Source organism: Pundamilia nyererei, unplaced genomic scaffold, assembly GCF_000239375.1.
Source record: "Pundamilia nyererei isolate P.nyererei 1_Seehausen unplaced genomic scaffold, PunNye1.0 scaffold00034, whole genome shotgun sequence".
Lineage (NCBI taxonomy): Eukaryota > Metazoa > Chordata > Actinopteri > Cichliformes > Cichlidae > Pundamilia > Pundamilia nyererei.
Window position 1 is genome coordinate 244019 of NW_005187435.1, and position 21653 is coordinate 265671.

A 21653-nucleotide genomic window follows, 5' to 3' on the forward strand; every position below is an offset into this window, starting at 1 on the left:
CATATCACGCCATCAGCCCCTCTGGCCATCACCAGTAGGCGGTAGGTGAAGTGTCTTGCCCAAGGACACAACAACCGAGACTGTCCGGACAGTCTCGGAAACAGTTGCATGGCAACTGTTTCCAAACAACAAAGAAGTAAACAAACAAAACAAGATGGTGAAAGCATCTTGTTTTGTTTGTTTGTTTTTGAAAGCATCACAGCTGAACTCTAGACATCTTGACATAGTTGCTCCTGTATTTTATGCAGTCTGTGTTAAATGTTTGTTCTACATCCACATCTGTGCCTGTTTTTGCTAGTGTTTGCTGATGTGCTTTCTCTTTATCTAATTATTAAAATAGGCCTCATTCGGTCACCAGGCTCCATTTAAGGTGCTGTTGGCACTGAAAGAAAAGTGGTTCCAAGGATGCTTGAGGCCTCAAACAATGAAAGAAACATCCAGATTAAACAGGGCTTGGTGATGGCTTTAAATAGAAACTTGACCACCAAATAAAACTGCATTGTACAGTCAACCGATTGATATCTATTCCTGCTCTGTGGCATATACAATATGAAAAATGCTGAGCAATGACACAAATTCTGATTTTACTTCTAGATAGCAAGAGAAAAGGAAAATAATAGCAGGCATTACAGTAGCAAAGTCCTCAGCATGCTTGTATTTCTAGAGGAACAGTGACTAAAGAGACAAGTGCTTTAACATCTATGGAAAAGACATCAGTAAAAACAAATTTTATCCATGTTTTCACAGTGACCAGGGGTATTACCTCCTCAATTCTTTAAAATGTACTTACATCCCACTATAATAACAATTTCTCACAATATGAAGCCCTTCTCTACATTATATCAGAAAAATGTGTTGGTGTTATTACGCAAGGAAACAAACAGAAGGTAAGTTCTTCATCAGAAGAGAGAAGATGTAAGAATCCAGGACATGAGAAAACAAGATGAGACAATTACCTAGAGAGGAATATTATAGCAGGGATACAGTGAATAAACACCTCGTCACAAAGATGAATGCAGATTTAAGAGTTCAGTAATGTGAACACTACCGGATCTGGTCTAGAGGGATGTGGGGAAAAAGTGATGTAGTCATCCTTTACCGCTCATGCTCTCAGTTTTCAGGAATATTATGGAGACCAAGAGAACAGGGCCGTAAATGCTTCATCCCGATATCAAAAAGATCTTTGTTCTGTGGGGGGCAATTTAGTGCCATGGTTACCAGAAAAATCCCCACATATGGACAGTTACAGCATGTGGAGAGAACAGTGTAATGATGACTGTTACTTTACAGCATGTTTATTTCGGGGTAGGGTAAATCTCACATTTATCTTCTCATATAGAGTTTTCACTCCCAGCTGTGGGACTAATAAAGGCGATCTTATCTCATCTAATGCATGACAGAGGGCTGGTTTGAAAGCTGCCGTCTTCTATTTTTTGAAAGCATCTGTGTCACTTGTGGTTAAATGGAGCCTCAGCCCAACCCTTCCACTCTGTGGTTCACCGATGACCTGGTGGAATTTCAGAGGTTAATCACTCTTTAATGAGATGGTTCCCAATTTAGGCCCGTGACATCATTTGAGTCACTGTTCGTAACGTCAGGTCACATCAGTGCAGCATGCATATCAAACAGGTCCATTTAAATGAAGAAGAATATATTTAACTGGCAGTTGTAACTTTTTAAAAACTTTTTTTGTAGGAGATCAAAGGTAGGAAAGATGTCCGAGACAAATTTTAAGTTTTAATAATTTATTTTATTATTTGAAACTCAAAAACTGTCTTCTTTTTTTCCACAGTAAGGTGTTGGAAAAACCATCGTCGATAGTCAAACTCATAGGCTTGCCTTTTTGCATGGACAAAAGGTTAAACAGCCTAAAAAAAAAGTAATTTCTGTTTCATTTGTTGTTAAATATTTGTCGCCTACTGACATGCCCTGCAGCTCGCTGTACCACTTCTGCATGAACTCTCTGTTCAACAGTTTGTCTTATCACTATTTAATGATAACATTTTTGTGTGAGCAAAAGATGAAACAAGCGGAGCCCTTTGTAGAAAAAGCCTTGTAACTTGTGTTGGATTTTGTTACTTTATACCTGTTTCTTTTCTCAGCTTAAGGGTTTTGAAAAAATATCATCAGAGGATCTTTGACTCTGAAATGTAAACCGAGAAATAACTGTGCAGTTTCTGAATTTATGAGGCAAAGTATAAGAGAACTATTCTCGCACAGCTTAAATCAGTGCTGTGCTGGATGGGGTTGGCTCATTTTTACAATACAATATTTACTTCGTTAATACTAACAGTGTATTTGTATCCATATCGGAGTATACAGGGGGACACTTGACTTAAATTACTTCAGGCTCTGTGTAGACGTCTGCACGACTGCCAGTTTTTAGTGATTATGTGGATTCATCCAAGACACAAATAACTTCTGGATTTTAAACCAGCCGTTAGTGCAGCGCCTCAGTCCATCAGCTTTGTGTGTTCCTGAGTGCAATTGTTTAAAAATGAAGCTGTAGACAAACTCATTCGTGCCCTACTGAAATGAAAGTTATTTTCAAAATCTTGCTGATGGTTATAAAAAAACTTGACAATTAATATCCATGAACACAAACAAATAAATTGCTTTTTTGTTTCTAATCCACATTTTTGCAATGAGAAAGGCTTTTGGGTCAGCAGATTTACCTGCAGTTACACTGACTTCATTATTTCAAACAGTGGCCATGTTTATTATGAGTGTTCCCCACTGTATCTCTGACAGAAAATGGGTAAAAGCATAATAGGTTCTCTTTTACTGAATGAACCTGTTCTTATATATAGCACTTTTCTACTCAAGCTCTTAAAGCATGTTTATACAACATGATGAGCACTTTCTTTCTACGTTTAAGTGATCTCTATCAGACATTCACATTCTGATGAACACATCAGGATTAAATTGGAGTTCGGTATCTCGCCCTCTTATTTTTGGCATGCAGAGTGGAGCAGCCAGAGATTAAACAACCAAACTTCCGATTAATAGATGATCTGCCCTACCTCCTGAGCCACTCCTAAACTAAATTATCAGTACAGGGTTTGTTATTTTGTTATTAGATCCGGGTGTGTGACTTCAGCATGAATTGTTACTGCTGCTGTTTTTCTCAATAAGTCCAGCTGTGGGATGGTGGTGAAAGGAAAAAAAAAACAAACGACAAGGTGGAAGAACCACAGAGAGGATGAAGGAAACGTGAAGCGGTTTTGGCAGCATGGAGGACAGAGAAAGGACAAATAGTCCTCAGTCTCTGTAGTGGTGTCTTTTTGTAGTAGAGGAAGAATGAATGAAAGTGAGAACTGTGTGGTGGCTGATAAAACTGTAGATTGGAAGAGTTCTCATTTTGGATCGAGGTAGCCCATTTCTGCTGGAAGCTGAAATTTCCAAACATCTGTGACTGGCGAGTGTGCGGCGGTCTGCTCTTCTTTTACTGGAACGTCATCTTAGAGCTTTATTGTGCATCTCCATGGGGACGCTTGCTAACAGGAAGCTGATGCCAAGCACTAGATGAAACATGATTTCACAATCACAGCATTAAATGGGAAAAAAACAGACTCATATCGTTCAAACCTTCAGTAAAGGTGCTCTGTGATTGAACTCAACTTTATTTTAATCTGACAGCAGCTTTCAGTGACAATCACTGGCCTCAGCATGATCAAACTGGACTCTGCACTAAACCACAGTGTGATGAAACATGGCCAATGGTGCCTGTGACAGAAAGTGTATTTTTAAAATATCGGAGCGTGTCATAGCTCATCATGAAGATATTCTGTCCTCAGCTCTGTTATGTTGTGTCAGAATTACTGTATATTTTCTTATCCCACTGCATGGTAGGGTGCTCTCATTTTTATATTTAATATGTGTCATGTCACCTTTAGTTGCTAAAAATAAAACTATTAAAAAAAAAGGCAAAAAGCTTGGAAATGATCTGTTCAAAGAATGCAAATGGTTTGCAGCATGTAGAGATTTAACAAGTGCCACATTAGACAAGGATCATTAAGAAGTATCCAAAAAAAACTTCATTCCTTATTTTCTCATATTTATACTGGTGAACATTAATCCCTATGAGCCACAGATTCAGGGTTCAGACTGCTGTAAATGCCCACTTTGGCAGTTTTGTGGGGGGGTTTTTTGCTCTTGGGTCTGTATTTCTAAGCAAGTTTATGTCGTGGTCATCTCAGGCACAGAGCTCTGCCTGCCTTCTGATTAAACCAACAAAAGACATCTAGCTTAAAGGCTAAAGCTGCTTGTTTTAGACAAAAGATGAACTGAGGTGCTGTACCGAGTAGGGCTGGGCGATATGACCCAAAATTCATATCTCGATATTTTTTAGCTGGATGGCGATATAAGATATATATCTCGATTTTTTTTTTTTTTTAAAGCCATAAGTTAAGAACAAAAAGGGAGTTCTAGTCACACTGTGTCCCAGATGTCACACGGGCACTTTTATTTACATACAGCGTAGATGTACATGAAGAAATTACTCAAAAATAAATTATCAGCATTTATTAAATAATCATGGTCCATAAATAAAAGAAAACAATGTTGTTTTTGTGCATAACAAAAAGCTCACAATTGTGCAGTCAAAATGTAAACTAATAGACGCTGAGCATAATAACAAAGAGACAGATTTCACAGCTGCACCACGTCTCTGAACAGGTGCCATTTGTGGTCCTTATACACACACAGTACGGTAATATTACGTTGAAGCACAGTACATATCACTCCGCGAGGCTCCTCCCCGGTAGCCGTAATCCTCCAAGACAATCCATCAAGCGGTGCAGCTCCGTAGCTTAGCAAAGTCATATTAAAACATTTTTTGACAGATTGCCGAGCGCTGTGTACCACATAAAATCGGCTCGCGGTCAGTAAGCACAACCAGAATTCATACATAAGGCGCGCTGTCAAGTTTTGAGAAAATGAAAGGATTTTAGGCCGTGCAGCCCCTCCGGGCTGCATGTCGTTAGCGCGGTTAGCTCGTTAGCGCAGTTAGCTCGCTAACACGTTGACGCCGTCCAGCCCCACGCACGGTAACTCGCTAACGGAGATTTTCCGCTTTCATCTTGTCATTGCCTGCAGGTGAAGCTATAGGGGAGGCGGAGTTGTGTTCAGTGAAGGAGAGGCGAGGCCGAGTAACGTTATGTAGAGACAAAAGTGGACGAAAGAGAGGCAAACCTGCGGCTCCACGAGTATAATTATAACGTAACATAGACTATATCGATATAAACGATATTGTCACATCTTATATCTCGTATGAAAATACATCGATATTTTTAAAAAACTCGATATATCGCCCAGCCCTAGTACCGAAGCTGATGGAGATTTTAAAAAAGGGTGATTTTGAACTGTGAATTATGCAAAGCGTGAGTCCAATGATAACAATTTACAATTTGTTAGTATTAATATTAACTCATTCACTGCCATTGACGTCTATAGCCGTCAATGGCAGTGAATGAGTCAATGGGTTTAACTCATTCACTGCCAATGGCTGGCAGTGAATGAGTTAATATTCAAATATTTTTTTAATTGTCAAAGTTTATGTTTTCAGATCAGCTTACTTGATTCAGAATTAGCTCATGCTATTTAAGGTATGATAGTATAAAGTCAGCTCACTTAGTTGATTCACTACCAGATCGCAGTCAATCTCTGACCTGTTGGAAACGATGAGTTTAGCTACAGATACTTGTACTGTCAGTGGGCTCAGGAGCATCCACTGTCTGTGGGACAGCCAGTGTCTGCTGATAGATTTTTGAGACACAGAGTGAAAATGTGATATATTTAACATCCACACACAGATTCACTTCTACGCACATCCCCTACTTTGTGTCTTTGCATAGGTTTTGATTGGGTTTGGTGTGAATATGCCGTAGGATCACCTTACTTTAATTTTCTTTAATCACATTTCACCTCTACTGTCTTAAGCCGCCTCACATCTCATTGATCTCACTGAACTTATTTAATCTCAACTTGTCTCTTCTTATCTCGCCTTGTGTCCTTTCTCCTTATTTTATTCCATCTAACCTTATATCATTACACCATCCACACCCCATCTCTTCTTCCCTCACCTTATTTGCCCTCCTCTCATCTCTCCTTTACCACATCTAATCTCTCACCTTATCTCGGTCAGCCTTGATGTGGAATATTTCTGCCGCTGAAGCTGTCCAATTAAGATTAGATGGCATGAAACTAGTACATCTGTGTGTGCTGTGTGTAGGCAAACCCTCAAAATGGCAGAAGCTAGTGTCTCATAGTTTCACCTCATTACTGCATCCAAAGAGGAGTGTGACAGACGGGGGAGAATTCACGAGGAGGAGAGGAGGAACTCTTTTTTTTTTTTTTTCGGTCCGTCTGGACAGCATCATCAGAGAGAGCGAGAATAAGAGTCCGTTATTAAAACATGTGATGGCAGAGACATGGCTGAGCTCATGTTCATGCTGACTTGGAGGCTGTCTTCATGAGAGATCCTGGCAGTGGGGTCTGTTAACATTCAGATCACGTTCCACTGCATACCTCCCGATTTCTCTAAGAATCCCCAGCAGCCATGTTGGTGCCCGCGTGACCATGAGGAGGACGTCTTTGATGATCAGACTTTAGTGGAAAAATACATAATTAAACAAGTGGTTACACTATTTTTCCATTCAGTTGTATGTGTGTGTCATTAAAGTTGCAGCAAACACCAGTTAAAGTTAACGAGAACACGTGATTTTAAAGAGCTAACTGTTGAGATTCTTCCGGTGAATGAAAATCAATACTGAAACAAGCTGCTGATTATCCATTTTTAATTAGCAAACTGCAGTTGGTGTTTTTAAAATCTAATTTAAGCCCAGTTTCAATAAAACCACAAGTAAGGAGCTCTGAAGATGGATGAAGCCCTGGTGTCTCCGTCTTTCTGAGCATCTGGGTCGACTGGGAAATCTTTTTGTTTGTACTATCTTTATATGGAGAATGAATGAGCAGCGAGATATGAGCCACGGCTGGAAAATGACAGTCACAGTTCTGGAATCAATAACTCAGTGATATTGTTTGTTCCTCGGTAAGCAGAGGTTTGGGAGCAATCTCTGCAGAGTGATAAGAGGAGAAACATTGGCATTTTTCAATTCGGTGAACTCATTGATTAGTTGGAGAAATCCAGTGACTGACATTAGCAGAAATTTGATGCAACTCTGCTAGAAGGGATGCTTCCACAAAAATAGCAAACACCATCTGCAAGTTCTAATGGTGTGTTTAAGGAAAGTGTTTTACTCTTAAACAATAAGGTTAAGTAAGGTGAGGTTTGACTGCAGTTACAGAAGGTGTTTTCAGACTGTTTTGAGGTGAACGTTATGAAAAGTCCTTCTAGAAAACAGTGCTGAATAAACATTTACACTGCAACATAGAGCAAATGTTCCTGTAAAGCAAGATGACATTCCTTGTACATTCCTCCGCCTCTGACTGCCACCCATTACAAGCGGCAACAATGGGTTTCCTTCTCCCTTAGAGATGGGGTGTGGAGCCATTCGAGAGGGCCTCGGCGTGCAGCTGCTGCTCCTCCACATCAAAAGGAGCCAGTTGAGGTGATTCAGACATTTGACTAGGAGGCCTCCAGGATGGCTTCTAGGTGAGGTATTCTGAGCCTGTCTTACCGGAAGAAAGCCCCGGGGTAGACCCAGGACTCTTTGGAGAGATTTAACAAGTTCAGTCAGTATTATCCTTCGCTCTCATTGGTAGTTGTTTCAGGTGCTAATCTCAAAATTTGCTGAAATTTGTGGACCTTTAATAGTCTGGTCAGTCTCTTCCTGTTGGAACGCTCCTTTAGACACAAAAACCCACCCACTTTAGTCCACCAGTAGTTTTTTCACCTTAAACTGGTTGAATGGTAAATGGCCTGTATTTGTATAGCGCTTTACTAGTCCCTAAGGACCCCAAAGCGCTTTACACATCCAGTCATCCACCCATTCACACACACTGATGATGGCAAGCTACATCTTAGCTACAGCCACCCTGGGGCGCACTGACAGAGGCGAGGCTGCCAGACACCGGCGCCACCAGGCCCTCTGACCACCACCAGTAAACAACGGGTCTTGCCCAAGGACACAACGACCGAGACTGTAACTTGTGTTTGCGTGCTCTCCCTGTCAGGTTAATTGATGATTCTAGACATGCAGTTGACTGCCAACTTGTCCACAGTCTGCTGCCTCTTGCCCAGTGTCGGCTGGGACAGGCTCCAGCTTTAGTTTAAGGTTTTGATAAGCCTTAAATCATGATTGCTGCAGTATAAAATGTGTATCATCTGTCAATTTGTTCATTTAGATTTCAAATTTGATTAGCCGGATGGTTCATTAGTTTCCTGTGAGCAACTCATCCAGACTGGGCTGGTCTGAACGGGTGGTGCTGTGTTGACGTGGAGCAGATTGGCTCTGGTGGAGCAGCAGATTGCGTGTTCAGCGGGAGGGGAACTTGGGTCAGTTCAGGCTGCTTTGGTTTCATCGCTGCCGCACACACACACACAAACACACACACACGCACACAGTGGAGGCCCCTGACCCGGTGACAGTGATCAACACGAGGGGCCACAGAATAAAGCTGAAGGGTGGCAGGATGACTGCTTTCTATCTGCTTTCCGCTAATATTTAGGTTTCCTGTGATTTTCAGTTCATCACCCTCTAAAAGTTAATTACATCATTTCTCATTGGTTGAACTAATTGCAGCCCGTAGACGGTTGTAACTTGGAATGAAGGGTTGTTTTAGAGGTCGCAAGCCACAAAAGTTCAGCCGCTGTTACAAAACAAAGCGAAACAAAAAGAAACGTTCAGGAATCGTCACTGAAACTTATAAAACAACACACCCCATCACAGCTGCTTATAATTCACTCTTGATCAGGGGATTTATTTTTCCAATCTTTGTAGCTGAACCTGAGTGTACCAGATTTCTGACCTTTAGGTCATTTTTTTTGTGGCGGAAATGATGAGTATGTCATTGCAGATGGTTTCTGGGTGGAACAGGTCTGTTTTGGTGAATTGCTCAAATAAGTACTGTGTGTGGAAATGCTGCAGTCTGCAGCAAAAGGGGGCTGATCGTGACTTTCTATTACTAAAGTACATCTTCTGCCCTGTGTGGTGAGTTAACATAATAAAGTTTGAAGACAGGAGTTAGCCTTTGACCCTTATACACAGCTGCTATTGCTGCTGCTGATAAGCTGTGGTGGAAAAAGCATGTCTTGCAGAACAAGATTGTAATAGTTATATTTCAAATTCATTGAGATATTTAGGGCCAGTGAACTTTAGCACTATAAACAGCATTGCTCTAACTAAATATTAACACAGCAACACACTTCAGTCTGACTGCAACACTCATTCACCTGCAACACAGGTACACACAGAGAGACGTCACAGAAATACTGAAAACGGAGTAAAGGTATATCTCTGCACAGTTCTTTAAGATATTAAATAATTTCAGTTAACAGAAATAAAATAAAATCCAAGCCTTAAAAAAAGTGCAAAAACTAAAATAAATTGATATAGAAAAGTCCTTGTTCTTTGTAACTGTGTCTGTATGTCTGCACTCTTTGTCATGTTGCTGGATTCATTTCTCCAAGTTTCCATCCACCTGTCAGAACAATTACTGTTTTACTAAAGAAAAATAACTAATGTTGATGTCAATATTCATGACCTTTCGGTTGTGTCTGCAGGTCTGTCTGGTAACCCTGTCGATTTGGAAAAACGTCACACGGCATTTGGACAGAACTTTATCCCCCCAAAGAAGCCCAAGACATTCCTGCAGCTGGTGTGGGAAGCTCTGCAGGACGTCACGCTTATCATTCTGGAAATCGCTGCAATCATCTCACTGGGTCTGTCTTTCTACCATCCACCTGGCGGTGACAGTGAAGGTCAGTGTAGATCGTCGTAGACTCTGTGTCTTTACCCATTGCTTTCGGTACACTGAAGATTCAACCTGAGCATTTTAGCTGCTGCCAGCTGGTGGTTTTTCAGAGCCAGAGATGAACATATATGGAGAGGTGGCAGTGCTAAGTTATCAGTATACCAAGCTGCACACATAGACATAAGAAAGAGGGTTGTTTCTCCAGTGGAGTTTTCCTTCCCACTGTCGCCAAGCGCTTGTTTGCAGCGTGTCGTCTGGTTTTTGGAGTTTTTCTCTGGATAATTTTATTATTTTAAACGAATTAAGTTAAATTAGTTAAGAAATCAAATAACTGCTAAGACAAAACTACCCGTGGCTTAAAATAGAGGGAACTCCAACATTAACCAAAGCAAGTGAAGCTAACTTGGAGGAGAAAACCACCGTTTTATTAGACTCCCAGGAAGTGAAATCATTTCCTTTGTGAGGTGGAAGGCAACATGGGTTAAACACCTGAAAAAGGCAAGCCCAGCAATCAGCTGACTGGCTGGGTTGGTCACAGCTGAATGGGTGTCATGCACAGATGCAGATTAATTAGAGCACTGTTATAAAATACTAGAACTTGATGTGGACACTCAAGTTTGTGAAATCTTGTGAAAGGAGGCGACATGGGAGTTTCAAATGAATACCATACATGTATCTACTAAGGGGCTGACGGGTAGCACCAGCGGCCACCTGTATTTTTTTTCTATATCCATGTTGTTTATTTTAATTACATGCTTTTATCAGGTATGTTTTTCTGGGTAAATTATAAGTGGATTTATTTACTTTCATTTTTACGTAATCCACTTTTATAAAACAAGAAATCTGATCATTGATTTGTTTAAAAATGTCAGTAGTTACTGGGCTAGTTTGTCAATTTTTGCATTAAAATGAAGTAAAAAAATAAACTGGTGCAGCAAACAAACATCTAAACGTGACTTTCTTCAAGTGTTTACATGCAGATACGTTTTATGTCATGCAAATAATGAAACTATAATTGTGGCAAGAACTTCATTAGCTCGGTGAGCCTTAATTGAGTTGGCTAAGAGAGGTTAAGAACTGCCATCAGGAATTGTCACTTGATGACAATTCAGAGCCTGATAAATTATCTGAGTCTTTAAGCCTCGTGGTAACACTCACACATTCACGGGCTCCTCTAATCAAGTGAGTGAGAATCTGAAAATGAAGCTGATGCCTACGAAGCAGGGAAGGCTATAAAAGGAAATCAGAGCACTTCCAGCCTGCTGTCTAAAATGTCATTCAGTAGTGGTGGTTGATGGGAGCGCCAGGAATCGAAACAAGATGTCTGCAGAGGAGCAGCAACGGGAATGTTTAGCTGACACAGAAGTGATGCTGCACTGTTTCGCTGCGTGGGGTTCATTCACAATCAGGGCCCACATCAAAGGAAAAACCTCACCTGCTGCTGCGTCACAAAAGTCAGTCTGTGTGGTCAGCAAAGCAGCATTTGGATCAGAGTAACAGCTGCTGTGTGCAGACTGAGATAAAATATGTTTGGTTGGCCTTAATTATCAAAGCTCTGTTTGCTGAAAAAGGGAGCAGTATGTTTGTGGATTGTGAAGATGCTTTGCATGCAAGGGAGTCTAAAAATATCTAGAAACAGGAAATTATCTGCTAGTCACGAATTTCTGAAAGATGACAAATTAGGAGAAGAAACTTTTTCAGCTGATTAAAGGTTAAGGTTTTCCAAGCTGTGATAATCCCATAGGGGTTACTGAAAGCCCAAACCTTTGCACGTCCCACAATGACTGCATCTATTCCAAAAGTAACATGTATTTATTAATTATTATTATTTATTTTCAGTATTCTGATATATGTAGGTAGTTGGTTTATATTGTAATTTATGTTATTATTTATATGGGGATGTATATATTATATGTACTGTAAATAAAGTTGTTTAAGTAAAGTATTTGTTTAGCTTTTGACAGTATTCCTGACTGAAGGATACAGGTCATTTTTGCTTTTTGCTAATTTGAAAGACGGCTGAGCAATTAATTAAATTTTAATGATTTTACAATTATTAAAGCAGGATAACTGAGATACAGTTGTTGTGCAATGTTGTGTTGTGCCTTCATAAAAATCCAAAAGAGAAAAAATTATAATGTGATGATGTTATGCCTGAGTGGAGCATATTCCACTGGTCTATGGTTGTCACAGCAATTTAAGAATTCAGATGTGGGTTTTTTGTTGCGTCTCCAAATTCTAAGTAGAAAGTCTGAATTGAGAGAGCATCCAGATGAAAATTGCAACTGGAAACTTGGAATTTCAGGATTCCCACTTTAAATGCACAATACAATACCATATGTCATCTTAACCCTCTCCAGGCAGACGTTGCAGATTTGCAACAGTTAAGACATAACAACCTGATTACCCCACATACATATTTTATGAGGTTTTTTTTACTCAGAAGTACCACTGCAGGACTTGGTTGTGCATTAGCAACAAAAAACTTAATTCGGGCTTGAGAGGGTTAAACCCCATCACAGCTTAGAGCTTCTTGCCTTACCTGTTCATTAAATCATTACACAGTCAGCCATTATTGCCTAACCTTTCCAATAAGAGCTCTCCATCTCGCCACCTGTCTTTGCTGTTATGATGGGATTTGATTTCAACATGTCCTCATGCTTTCACAGCATGCGGCGCAACTTCGGGTGGCGTAGAGGACGAGGGCGAGGCCCAGGCTGGCTGGATCGAAGGCGCTGCCATCTTGTTCTCAGTCATCATTGTGGTCCTGGTGACGGCCTTCAACGATTGGTCCAAGGAGAAGCAGTTCCGCGGGCTGCAGAGTCGCATCGAGCAAGAACAAAAGTTCACAGTCATCCGCAAAGGTCAGGTCATCCAGATCCCTGTGGCCGAGATCGTGGTTGGAGACATCGCTCAGATCAAATACGGTATGAAACTCAAACATTGTTATTGGTTATTTCATGTGATGTTTAACTGTCAAGCTTTTATGACTACAGCAACAACCTTTGTGGAGCTGCTTTACAATACAAAATTTAAATTTAAAAGGACTCTGTGTGAGATCCTGTTCAAACCCTGTGGCTGATGGGGGAAAAAGATTCTGACCCATCTGATCGATCTGCTTGCAGGAGACCTGCTGCCTGCTGATGGTATCCTGATCCAAGGCAACGACCTGAAGATTGACGAGAGCTCTCTGACAGGAGAATCTGACCAGGTTCGCAAGTCTATGGAGAAAGACCCCATGCTGCTGTCCGGTGAGTGCCTGGAAAACTGTTCTCCTAAAAAAATCAGGTTCACGGTGTTTGACTGAAAGATGGATGTCCTGCTTATAACACAAGAGCTGTCTGAGACCCCGCCAAAGCTAAAATTTCCCATGTATGAATTCAATCCCTTGATTCAGAAGGATATCTGGATGCAGAGTAGGGCTACACAGGAGTGCAAGACTATTTACCTAGAAAAAAAGCAACATAAGTAAAAGCATGTCATTTTAAATATTCAGTAATGCGTCTTAAAATGAGATTAGATGGATAAATAAGTGCTTTGACATTGATTTAAAATGAAAACAAATGACAGTAACACAGTAACAGTTTAAAAAAAAAAATAAATAAAGCTTCTTTTTTGACTCGTAGCTTTTTGAATATTTCCTCAGGGACCCACGTGATGGAGGGATCAGGCAGGATGGTGGTGTCAGCTGTCGGCCTCAACTCTCAAACAGGCATCATCTTTACTCTGCTGGGCGCCAGCGAGAACGACGAAGAGAAGAAGGTCAAGAAAAGTAAGACATGAGACAAAGCCTGTCACACATGTCAAGAAACACAACATATGTTGAAGTGTGGAAGGTCATACGAGGACAGTAAGTCTGTGAAGTGTGAGGAAAGTTTGGCTAGAACGACTGTCACCGTGTCAGCTTCTGAATATTTCTGAACAGGCTGATCGGAAATATTTTGCCCGTTTTTATCAGCTGGTGTTGATTTGACGTTTCTCCTGTCGTACCAGCCGACTCTGTCAGCAGGTAGAGTTCATCCAGTCTGAGCTGATAACAGCAGAGCTTTTTGAAGGGTCTGAATGTGATCTGTAAGCTTAATTTAACTTCAATCTAAGCACAAAAACCTTCCATAGTGAATACACGAGACCAAAGATGAGTAATATTGTGATTGTACCGGCCCAAAACAAGTGAAATAAAAGTGACGTCTACAAAGGAGCTCCCACAATCTTACCAAACTTAGCTTATCGTAATTTTAAAGTGGCATGCACACCTTTTTAGTGACCGATTCCAAAGAGTTTGTAAGATTATAGTTAATTTGCTATGACCAGGTAATTAGCTTAAACTGTATATAAAAGATGAATTAGCAAAGTCCTGTTTTGAAGTCTTGAGCTGACCTTTTTTGGTATGACAATCTTGGTGATTACAAACAGGATATGATGTGAGGTGGAGCTGATTCAGAAACATATCGCGATGTCATAGGCTAGAAATGTTAAATGTGCTTCATCAGACAAGTACTGAGGACAAGTACTTCCTAGACGTCTGCAAACAGTCACCTCTTGCTGGACATTTGAAAAATGCTGCACTAGCTGCACTTTTCTGCTCTGTCCTTCTTTTATATACAGTCTATGGTTGTACCCAAAGCTACATTTCAAAGAAATGCATGTGACCATGTATCCTTAAGGGGATAAATGGCTATTATATCCATGGATCATTATAGCCTACTTCATTCTGTAAGTTAAGCAGACAGCCCCAGTCCTTCAAAGGACTCAGTGCTGCCCACTAGATGAATCTCCAGAGTTTGGAGGCTGTTGAGGAGTCGAACATAATTCTTGGACTCAAAATAGCTTTACATGATTCAGTTAGAAGATAACGCTTATTGATATTTTAATGGTCCTTGGTGCAGCACCTCAGTTCAAACAAGCTGTTTTAGCTACTCCATCTGATTGGCTGCTCATTGAACAGGTTTGAATAGCGGGTAGGTGGGGCTTCCGTGCTCACAGGTGGAGCTGTGTGCCTGAGGAGACCATATTATATATATCTTCTCTTATTCACATCATACAGATCCAAAAGTAGAAAAAATGAAATCAAGCATTCAGAGCACACTACAGCCTGAACTTTTGGCTCACAGAAATTACTCAAGGATATACGGACCTCTTTATTTGAAACGTTTGCCATGTTTAATAAGAGAATCCACCATTATGTGACATATGGCAGAAAATATTTTCAAAAAAGCACAATAGGTTCACTTTCAGTCACGTCAAGCTGTCATTTGTAAGTGGACGGTTCATTAAACAGGAAAGTGTGCAGAATGTACTTCTGTACACTAAAAGAAAGGGAGCACTTTAGAGGTTGTTATGCAATGGTTTGCAATTGCCCACTTAAGATCAAATCAAGCTGTATGTGGCCTACGAGCTAAAATGAGCTTGACACCCCAGATGTAAAATTTTAAAAAATACTTGAATTTTTAACATTATTCAGTTGTTATGTTCAAGTGCTTGATGGGAATCTTGATAGGCCATTTAAACTTTTGTTCTCTGTCGTGGGCTTGCAAACAATCTTTGTTAATATTTCAGTAAAGCAACACTTTGAACTGTGATTTCACAAAGACTCAAAGACAGATTGATTGGTCACCTGAGCAAACACCTCATCGTGGTCTCATTTATTCATGTAAATTCATGGCCACAGTACTGAGTAAATTGGCCAGTTACGTAATATCAATTAACTGTGAAACACAGTTGCTTCTTTTATAGAGGGACCCTTCAAAAGCCAACGTCCAGATGATCTTTGTACTATGTCAGAGCAGATGTAAAACAACAGGCTTCTGCAGTCGGTCTCTATTGCTTTTGATTTGCTTGTGATCATGCTAACCCCCTTTTACACATGTATCCTTTTCCTTTAGTTTGTTTTTGTCTTATCATTTTGTTTTACTGGCTAAAGTTTGAGTTTGTCAGGCATTCATTGTGAACTGGCTGAATGTACCAGCTCAGCGGAGAGAGACGCTCAGGTTTGCATTTCGGCCTCCAGTTTATGGTTCATAAAAAATACAAACAAACAGACAAAAACAAAATTGGTGCTGGCTTCCTAATGAGGAGAACCACAAAACAGATTCAGCTGAAAGTAAATTCTAAATTTTAAAGAAAAGAGCCTTTACATTTACATCTCATACACAGGCCGTTACTTCCATGTTTACATTGTCAAAGCTTTAATCTTAATCTTAAAATGTGTTACTAATCCTTATGCTGAAACAAAGCACAAACCCTCAGAAAGTCTTTGAAGTGAGAAGTGTCATCACTTTTCAGAACAAGTCCTTGCTTTGATATTTTCAGACTTTTCAAAAGGGATCTTAACTTAAAAAAAAAAAAAAAAGCCCTTATTTTCCAAATTGGAAGTGAATCCTCGCAAAGATAGAAGCGCGCACACAAACACACACACACGGAGGCACTGTCATGAGGTTCCTGTGTTCTTTTAACAGCAGACACACAGCAGACTTCACTGTCACACATGGCTGCATCAATCCGCCGTAAACACGCACACATGCACTGCACACATTCATGCATTCGTGTCAAGTCACAGCCATCAGTTATCTTGCGGGGATAAAAGCCTTCAGTGTTGCAAACGCACACATACACACACATACTCGAACCAGTTCACTCTCGATAACAAGCCACCAACTGAATAACAAAGAGCTCTGTGTGTGTGTGTGTGTGTGTGTGTGTGTGTGTGTGTGTGTGTGCGTTGTTTAGCTCTGACCTTGCCAAAGTTCCTTTCATAATAAAAGCAGACAGCTTAGTTTTACTGCAGCAGGAAGGTAACTTCCTATGAGCAGGAAAACGTACCTGACCTGCACTTCACCTGTGATGTGCTTTATTGTGTCTAATCAGTACATGACACCTCGTTAAGATCAATTTCAGAGACAGCATCAGCCCATGTGTTTAGCTTTTCAGTCATTTTTGGGGTGAATAAAATCCCTTTTAGAGATTCAGCAGTCCAGTTCAGACAGCCCAGTTTCATCCACAGGGCATCAATTAGTGCTGTTTAGTCAAAGCCACTGGAATGGCTCGTTTACACACAAAGTGTCCGTTGGCATGTGTTTGGCATGTGGCATGAATTTGAATTTGAATTTGAAGTGTCCGTTGTCATGTGTTCCCTGACACACTGAGTTTTAGCACTAGTGAGAGTGACTGTAACTCTCAAGTCATTATCTTTACATGTGCACGGTTACTGTTATAAAGATGCAGCTTCTAACCCAAACTGCAACGCTTTCCTAAGCCTAAATACTTTTTTGAGGATTAAATCTGAAAAAATAAATAAATAAACAAAAATATACATATCCAGCAAATGAAAGCAAAAGTAAAAAGTCAATAAAAGATTAGAAAAATCAATGCCATACTGCTATCCTCTAAAAGTCTTCTAAAAGGGGACCATTAGGGATATAAAAGGGGAACATTATCTCCAAGACTGCCTTGGCTGGCTCTTCGGGGCACCAACGCCACAGAACATCATGCACATAATGAGGATACACAGACGGCATCTTGGCAGGAAGTGAACGCATTGTTAGTCACATAAAAAAATCAGACCTCAAGAAAATCAGCAGACAAAAATAAAATGATGTTTTGATGCATGTCAGAGCATCTCACAACCACTCTACAAAGGGAGTGCCCTAAAAAACAAAGCTTTCTGTTAACTCTCACTTTCTGCTCAAACAAGGAACGAATTTCAAAATAAAATGTAAACGTGGTCACTGTTTATCACAGCGTCTGCAGCTGTGCTGGCAGCCTTTTGAGGCAGTACTGAAACAAATCAATGCGGTGAACGTGCTAACATAGATTTGATTATTCACATCACACAACCTTCAATAATTGTGTGAAATAATTGAGTCTTAACATTTTTCATTACGTTCCACTTTAAAGTAAAAAAAATTTTAAAAATCCACACTCTGATAAATAAATGACCATAATATCAACTTATTTTTTTATATATATATTTTTATATTTTATAATCTGAAAATAACGCAGCTTACAAGAATGTGTCAGAACAGACCAACATGCAGTCTATTTAACGATGTACATAATGAACAAAACCTCAGTAAGCTTAGATAAAGTATCATATTAACAATGTTATGTACCATGTGAAGCATCACCTTTTAAAAGAGGCCACAGTGTGCTGGTACAGATGAATTCACACTGCATAAAGTGAAGTGAAATACAGAAGCGAGCACACTAGTGGGTCTTGCATGTTATTGTATTGTAATGATCAATAACATGAATTCAGTGTCATTTCAAAAACAGACAGACAACTTCCTGAAAGGTCTACCTTCTCACAATAAATGATAGAAACAGAGTAATGCAGAGCTTCAGGAAAGTACAAATAAATCGATCGCCTGATTACTTTTAAACCACATTTTAAATTTCTGATGAATATTTTTAAAACTTTAGATTTCGTTGGCCATCGGTTCTCCGCAGCGGGAAGTCGTGTGTCTCTCTCCTCTGATTCGTCCATTCCTGCCCACGGCACACACACGACACACACACACCTGTGGGTTTCTATCAGTTTGAACTTTGTGTTGTCCCTCAGTTTGATTTGATCTTATTTTTCCTTTGAGCCATCTTATCAGCATTCCGCCCTCTCTCTCTGTCCGAACAGGTAAAAAACAAGGACCCCCCGAAAATCGCAACAAAGGTAACCCCTCCATTCATCCATCTGTCCCGCTTTGTCCCTCCATCCTCCCTGTTACTCACCCACTCCTCACCCTTCACCCAGCGGCAGGAGGGGAGTGTCCAGTCCATCTCTCTCCCTCTCTCTCTCTTTCTGCTGTATAAAGGGGGACGTTCTCTCGCCTTGCTTTACCTGTCCAAGGGTGCAACTCTCAACCTTCAAGTCTCTAACAGCCGAGTCTGCGGTCGCCCTGTAGAAGTGCATTAATGCCTCAACCCTGAAAGCAGGGCATGTTTTTTGGAAGCACATGATTTATGTTTGGGTGAGAAATCAGCCACAGGGAAATTTTTAAAAATGTGAGTGTAGTGGTTATCTTTGTGTAAATCACGTTTATTTGTAGCACTCAAAACAAAAATAAGACGTGGGTTATACAAGTCATTTATGATCACTTACAGGAAGTTCATTGTTGCACTAGCCAACAGGAACGTGTACCAAAAGTGACATCACACCCATTGGCATGTTTTTGTGGTGACACCTGTTGCTAAGGAGTACACAGAAGCGAGGCCTGCAAGCTTCAAGTGCACGCATACACAAGAGTCAACAAGAAACAGAAGTATATAATGTTAAAAACAACAATCAATTAGTAATCATTCAGATTTACTTAATATATTATGTCTATAAGGAGACACACTAATGGTTAATCGCCTGCAGAAGGCCTGTTATTAAATATTAGCCAGACTAACGAGCTAGGACTTCAAATGATGATTAATTCTTGTTTGGTCAGCAAATCTTTAAATGTCACAAAACATTCAACAGACATTCACACTAAAAAAAAAAAAAAAGTTAAATTGCAGAAACAAGTTAGGTTGTTTTCATAATATTCAAACAAACATGGAAGCACTACTGATTTGTAAATGTTATCAGTGTGCACTTTGCAAACTAACTTATACAACTGTTGGGATCTTTATCGCTATTTTCTGTTTGAAAGAAAAAAAACAAAACATTGAACGGTTATTACTAATCTCTTAAATGTAAGTCATGTGCTTGCTAAACACCTTTTTCCCCCTCATCAGAGTCTCTCAGTTCACGGTCAGAATTGGGCTGCGAGACCATCAGTGAGGGTTACTAACTCCTAACATACTGCTCTGACCTCTGAGGTGTCCTTGTTTAATGGGTTTAATGACTGTGTGTGAGATTGCTGATGACGTCATTGCGGCAACCTCCAAAATCAGCCAAATGCCCTCCATGTCCTGGGTGTTCCAGCACATGGCCAGCTTCCTCTGCAAGCTGTCTCAGCAAACACACACGCACACACACACACATTTAAACGCACACACCGACACACTCCCCTCATCCAGACCTCCCATGGTTAAAGCATCTGCTGCAGACAGAATGCTTCTTCATGTACAGAGAAAGACGCACACACAGCTTTTGGATGCTCATCACTGTTTTTCACACGGAAATTATAGTCAGTGCTGCAGTCACAGCCGACCTCCGCTGAAAAACACAAGCTGGACAACATTTCTAGGTACATCTTTGCTCATTTTTATGAACCTTAAAGCCCTGAATGCATTTGTCACCACCTTTTTTAGCTCCAAGTTTTGCAGCACATTAACTACGTGAAATAGCCCCAGTTCTCCCATCAGTCATGTTTCCAGCCGCTTATTTTTTCCAACCATAAGTTATGAAATGAACTTCCTGTTTTCTTCAGTGTGACCTGAAAGTAGCAGTGGAGCCATAAAGTCATATGGAAAGTTTTTACTGAGGTCAGAGTGCGAGCAAGCCGAGTGTTGTTTTCTTCTAGACAACCTAAAGTCTTATTGCAACCAGAGGAGGCACACCCTACTGGCCAGTAAAAGTAATGCATGTTTGATGCACTTGGGCACTATTTAGACTGGTCAGCTGCTACCATCTTTTATACTGTCTATGGTGGTGACACCCTATACTGCAGGTGTCTTGGGAGGTGCAGATTCCACAAATGGGCTGACAAAGGTGTCTAACCCTTGTCTTTTGATTAAGTAGCCCATTGCACGTTTTTGAGGTCACATCTCATAATAGCTTGTTTCTAGTTTAAAACCTAAAGATTTAATTTTTAATATAGTTTATTTATCATTTATTTAATAATTGCTTTTCCTTTTTTTTTTTTTTACCCTTTGTATCACAACACTTCCTGCAGATGTTTCACTTTAATATCACGTGGGTGTTTGTCCCTTGAGCGGTTGGAAAGCTTTTAATGTGAAACATCTGTGCAGGAAGTGCAGCAGCAAAAGAAGGATCTGAGAATCTGATGTTTCACCTTTAAAATACCCCACAGTTTGTTTGTTTTTTAAATCACATTTTAACATGCTGTGGTCAATGTAAGCTTCTCTTGGCAGTATTGAGGGAAAACAGACATGGCCGGGGGGGTTTGCGGGTGGGGGCGCTGAAGCGAGGATGTGGGAGTTGCACCCTTGCAGTATCAGTGGGCTGTGGGCTGTCGTCTGTTCTGTTTGTGTATTATCCTCAGTTTGTTTTCTTTTTCCCTTTTGACTCCTCTCATTTCTCTCACTGTTGCCTCCTCGCAGGGCGTTGCTCAGGACTTCATGTTGTCTTGTAGGCACTGTTTGATTCTCTCCTCTGTTCCTTTTTGTCTTGCTGAAGTCTCCTGCAGCCTCCATAGCTCTGCAGCCTCCACTACCTCCTCCTGTCTCTCTCTGTCGTGGTTCTGCATCGCTGTTGTTTTTCATTTTTTTGGGGTGATCCTTTGAGTTCATCTTCTGTTTGTTGACTTGCTTTACTTTTTGATTGTCAGACACCCCCTCCCCTCTGCTCGCCGTGCGTTCTCCCATGGTTCAGTGCTGCGCCTGTTTACACTTCTGTGGTTGGTCAGTGGGTCTCAGTCCTGTTCGTGTGAAGCTGTGTCAGTTAGTTCTATGTTGTGGCTTGTCTTCAGAGTGGACTATGTGCATAAGGCTCCGCAGCTTCCCGGTTTAACACCGACCCATCCCCACATCCAGAATGTTAAATGTCTTGTTGAGGTCGTGCTGTTGTGAAATTACTTCCCTTCTGGAAATAATCTGTGTCGGGGGTTTCTCATTAACAACCTGATGAAACTCAGAGCAAGGTGGTGGTACTGAGGAGTGGATAAAAGTGGTCAGAC

The 21653-nt window shown here is 40.6% G+C and overlaps 1 protein-coding gene across 4 annotated transcripts in view; it reads left to right on the top strand.

Annotated features, from left to right (window-relative positions):
* The window catches only part of LOC102215338 (plasma membrane calcium-transporting ATPase 1-like), a 124888-nt gene that overhangs the window by 66481 nt on the left and 36754 nt on the right, over positions 1-21653 (top strand). For 3 of the 4 annotated variants that reach the window (XM_013909986.1, XM_005729636.2, XM_005729637.2), the window contains 5 exons: positions 9686-9883; positions 12546-12803; positions 13002-13127; positions 13523-13648; positions 18503-18538. In XM_013909986.1, coding sequence (XP_013765440.1) covers positions 9686-9883; positions 12546-12803; positions 13002-13127; positions 13523-13648; positions 18503-18538 — 744 coding nt within the window. The remainder of the gene's footprint in view (positions 1-9685; positions 9884-12545; positions 12804-13001; positions 13128-13522; positions 13649-18502; positions 18539-21653) is intronic. The other variant, XM_005729638.2, reaches the window with a different exon arrangement.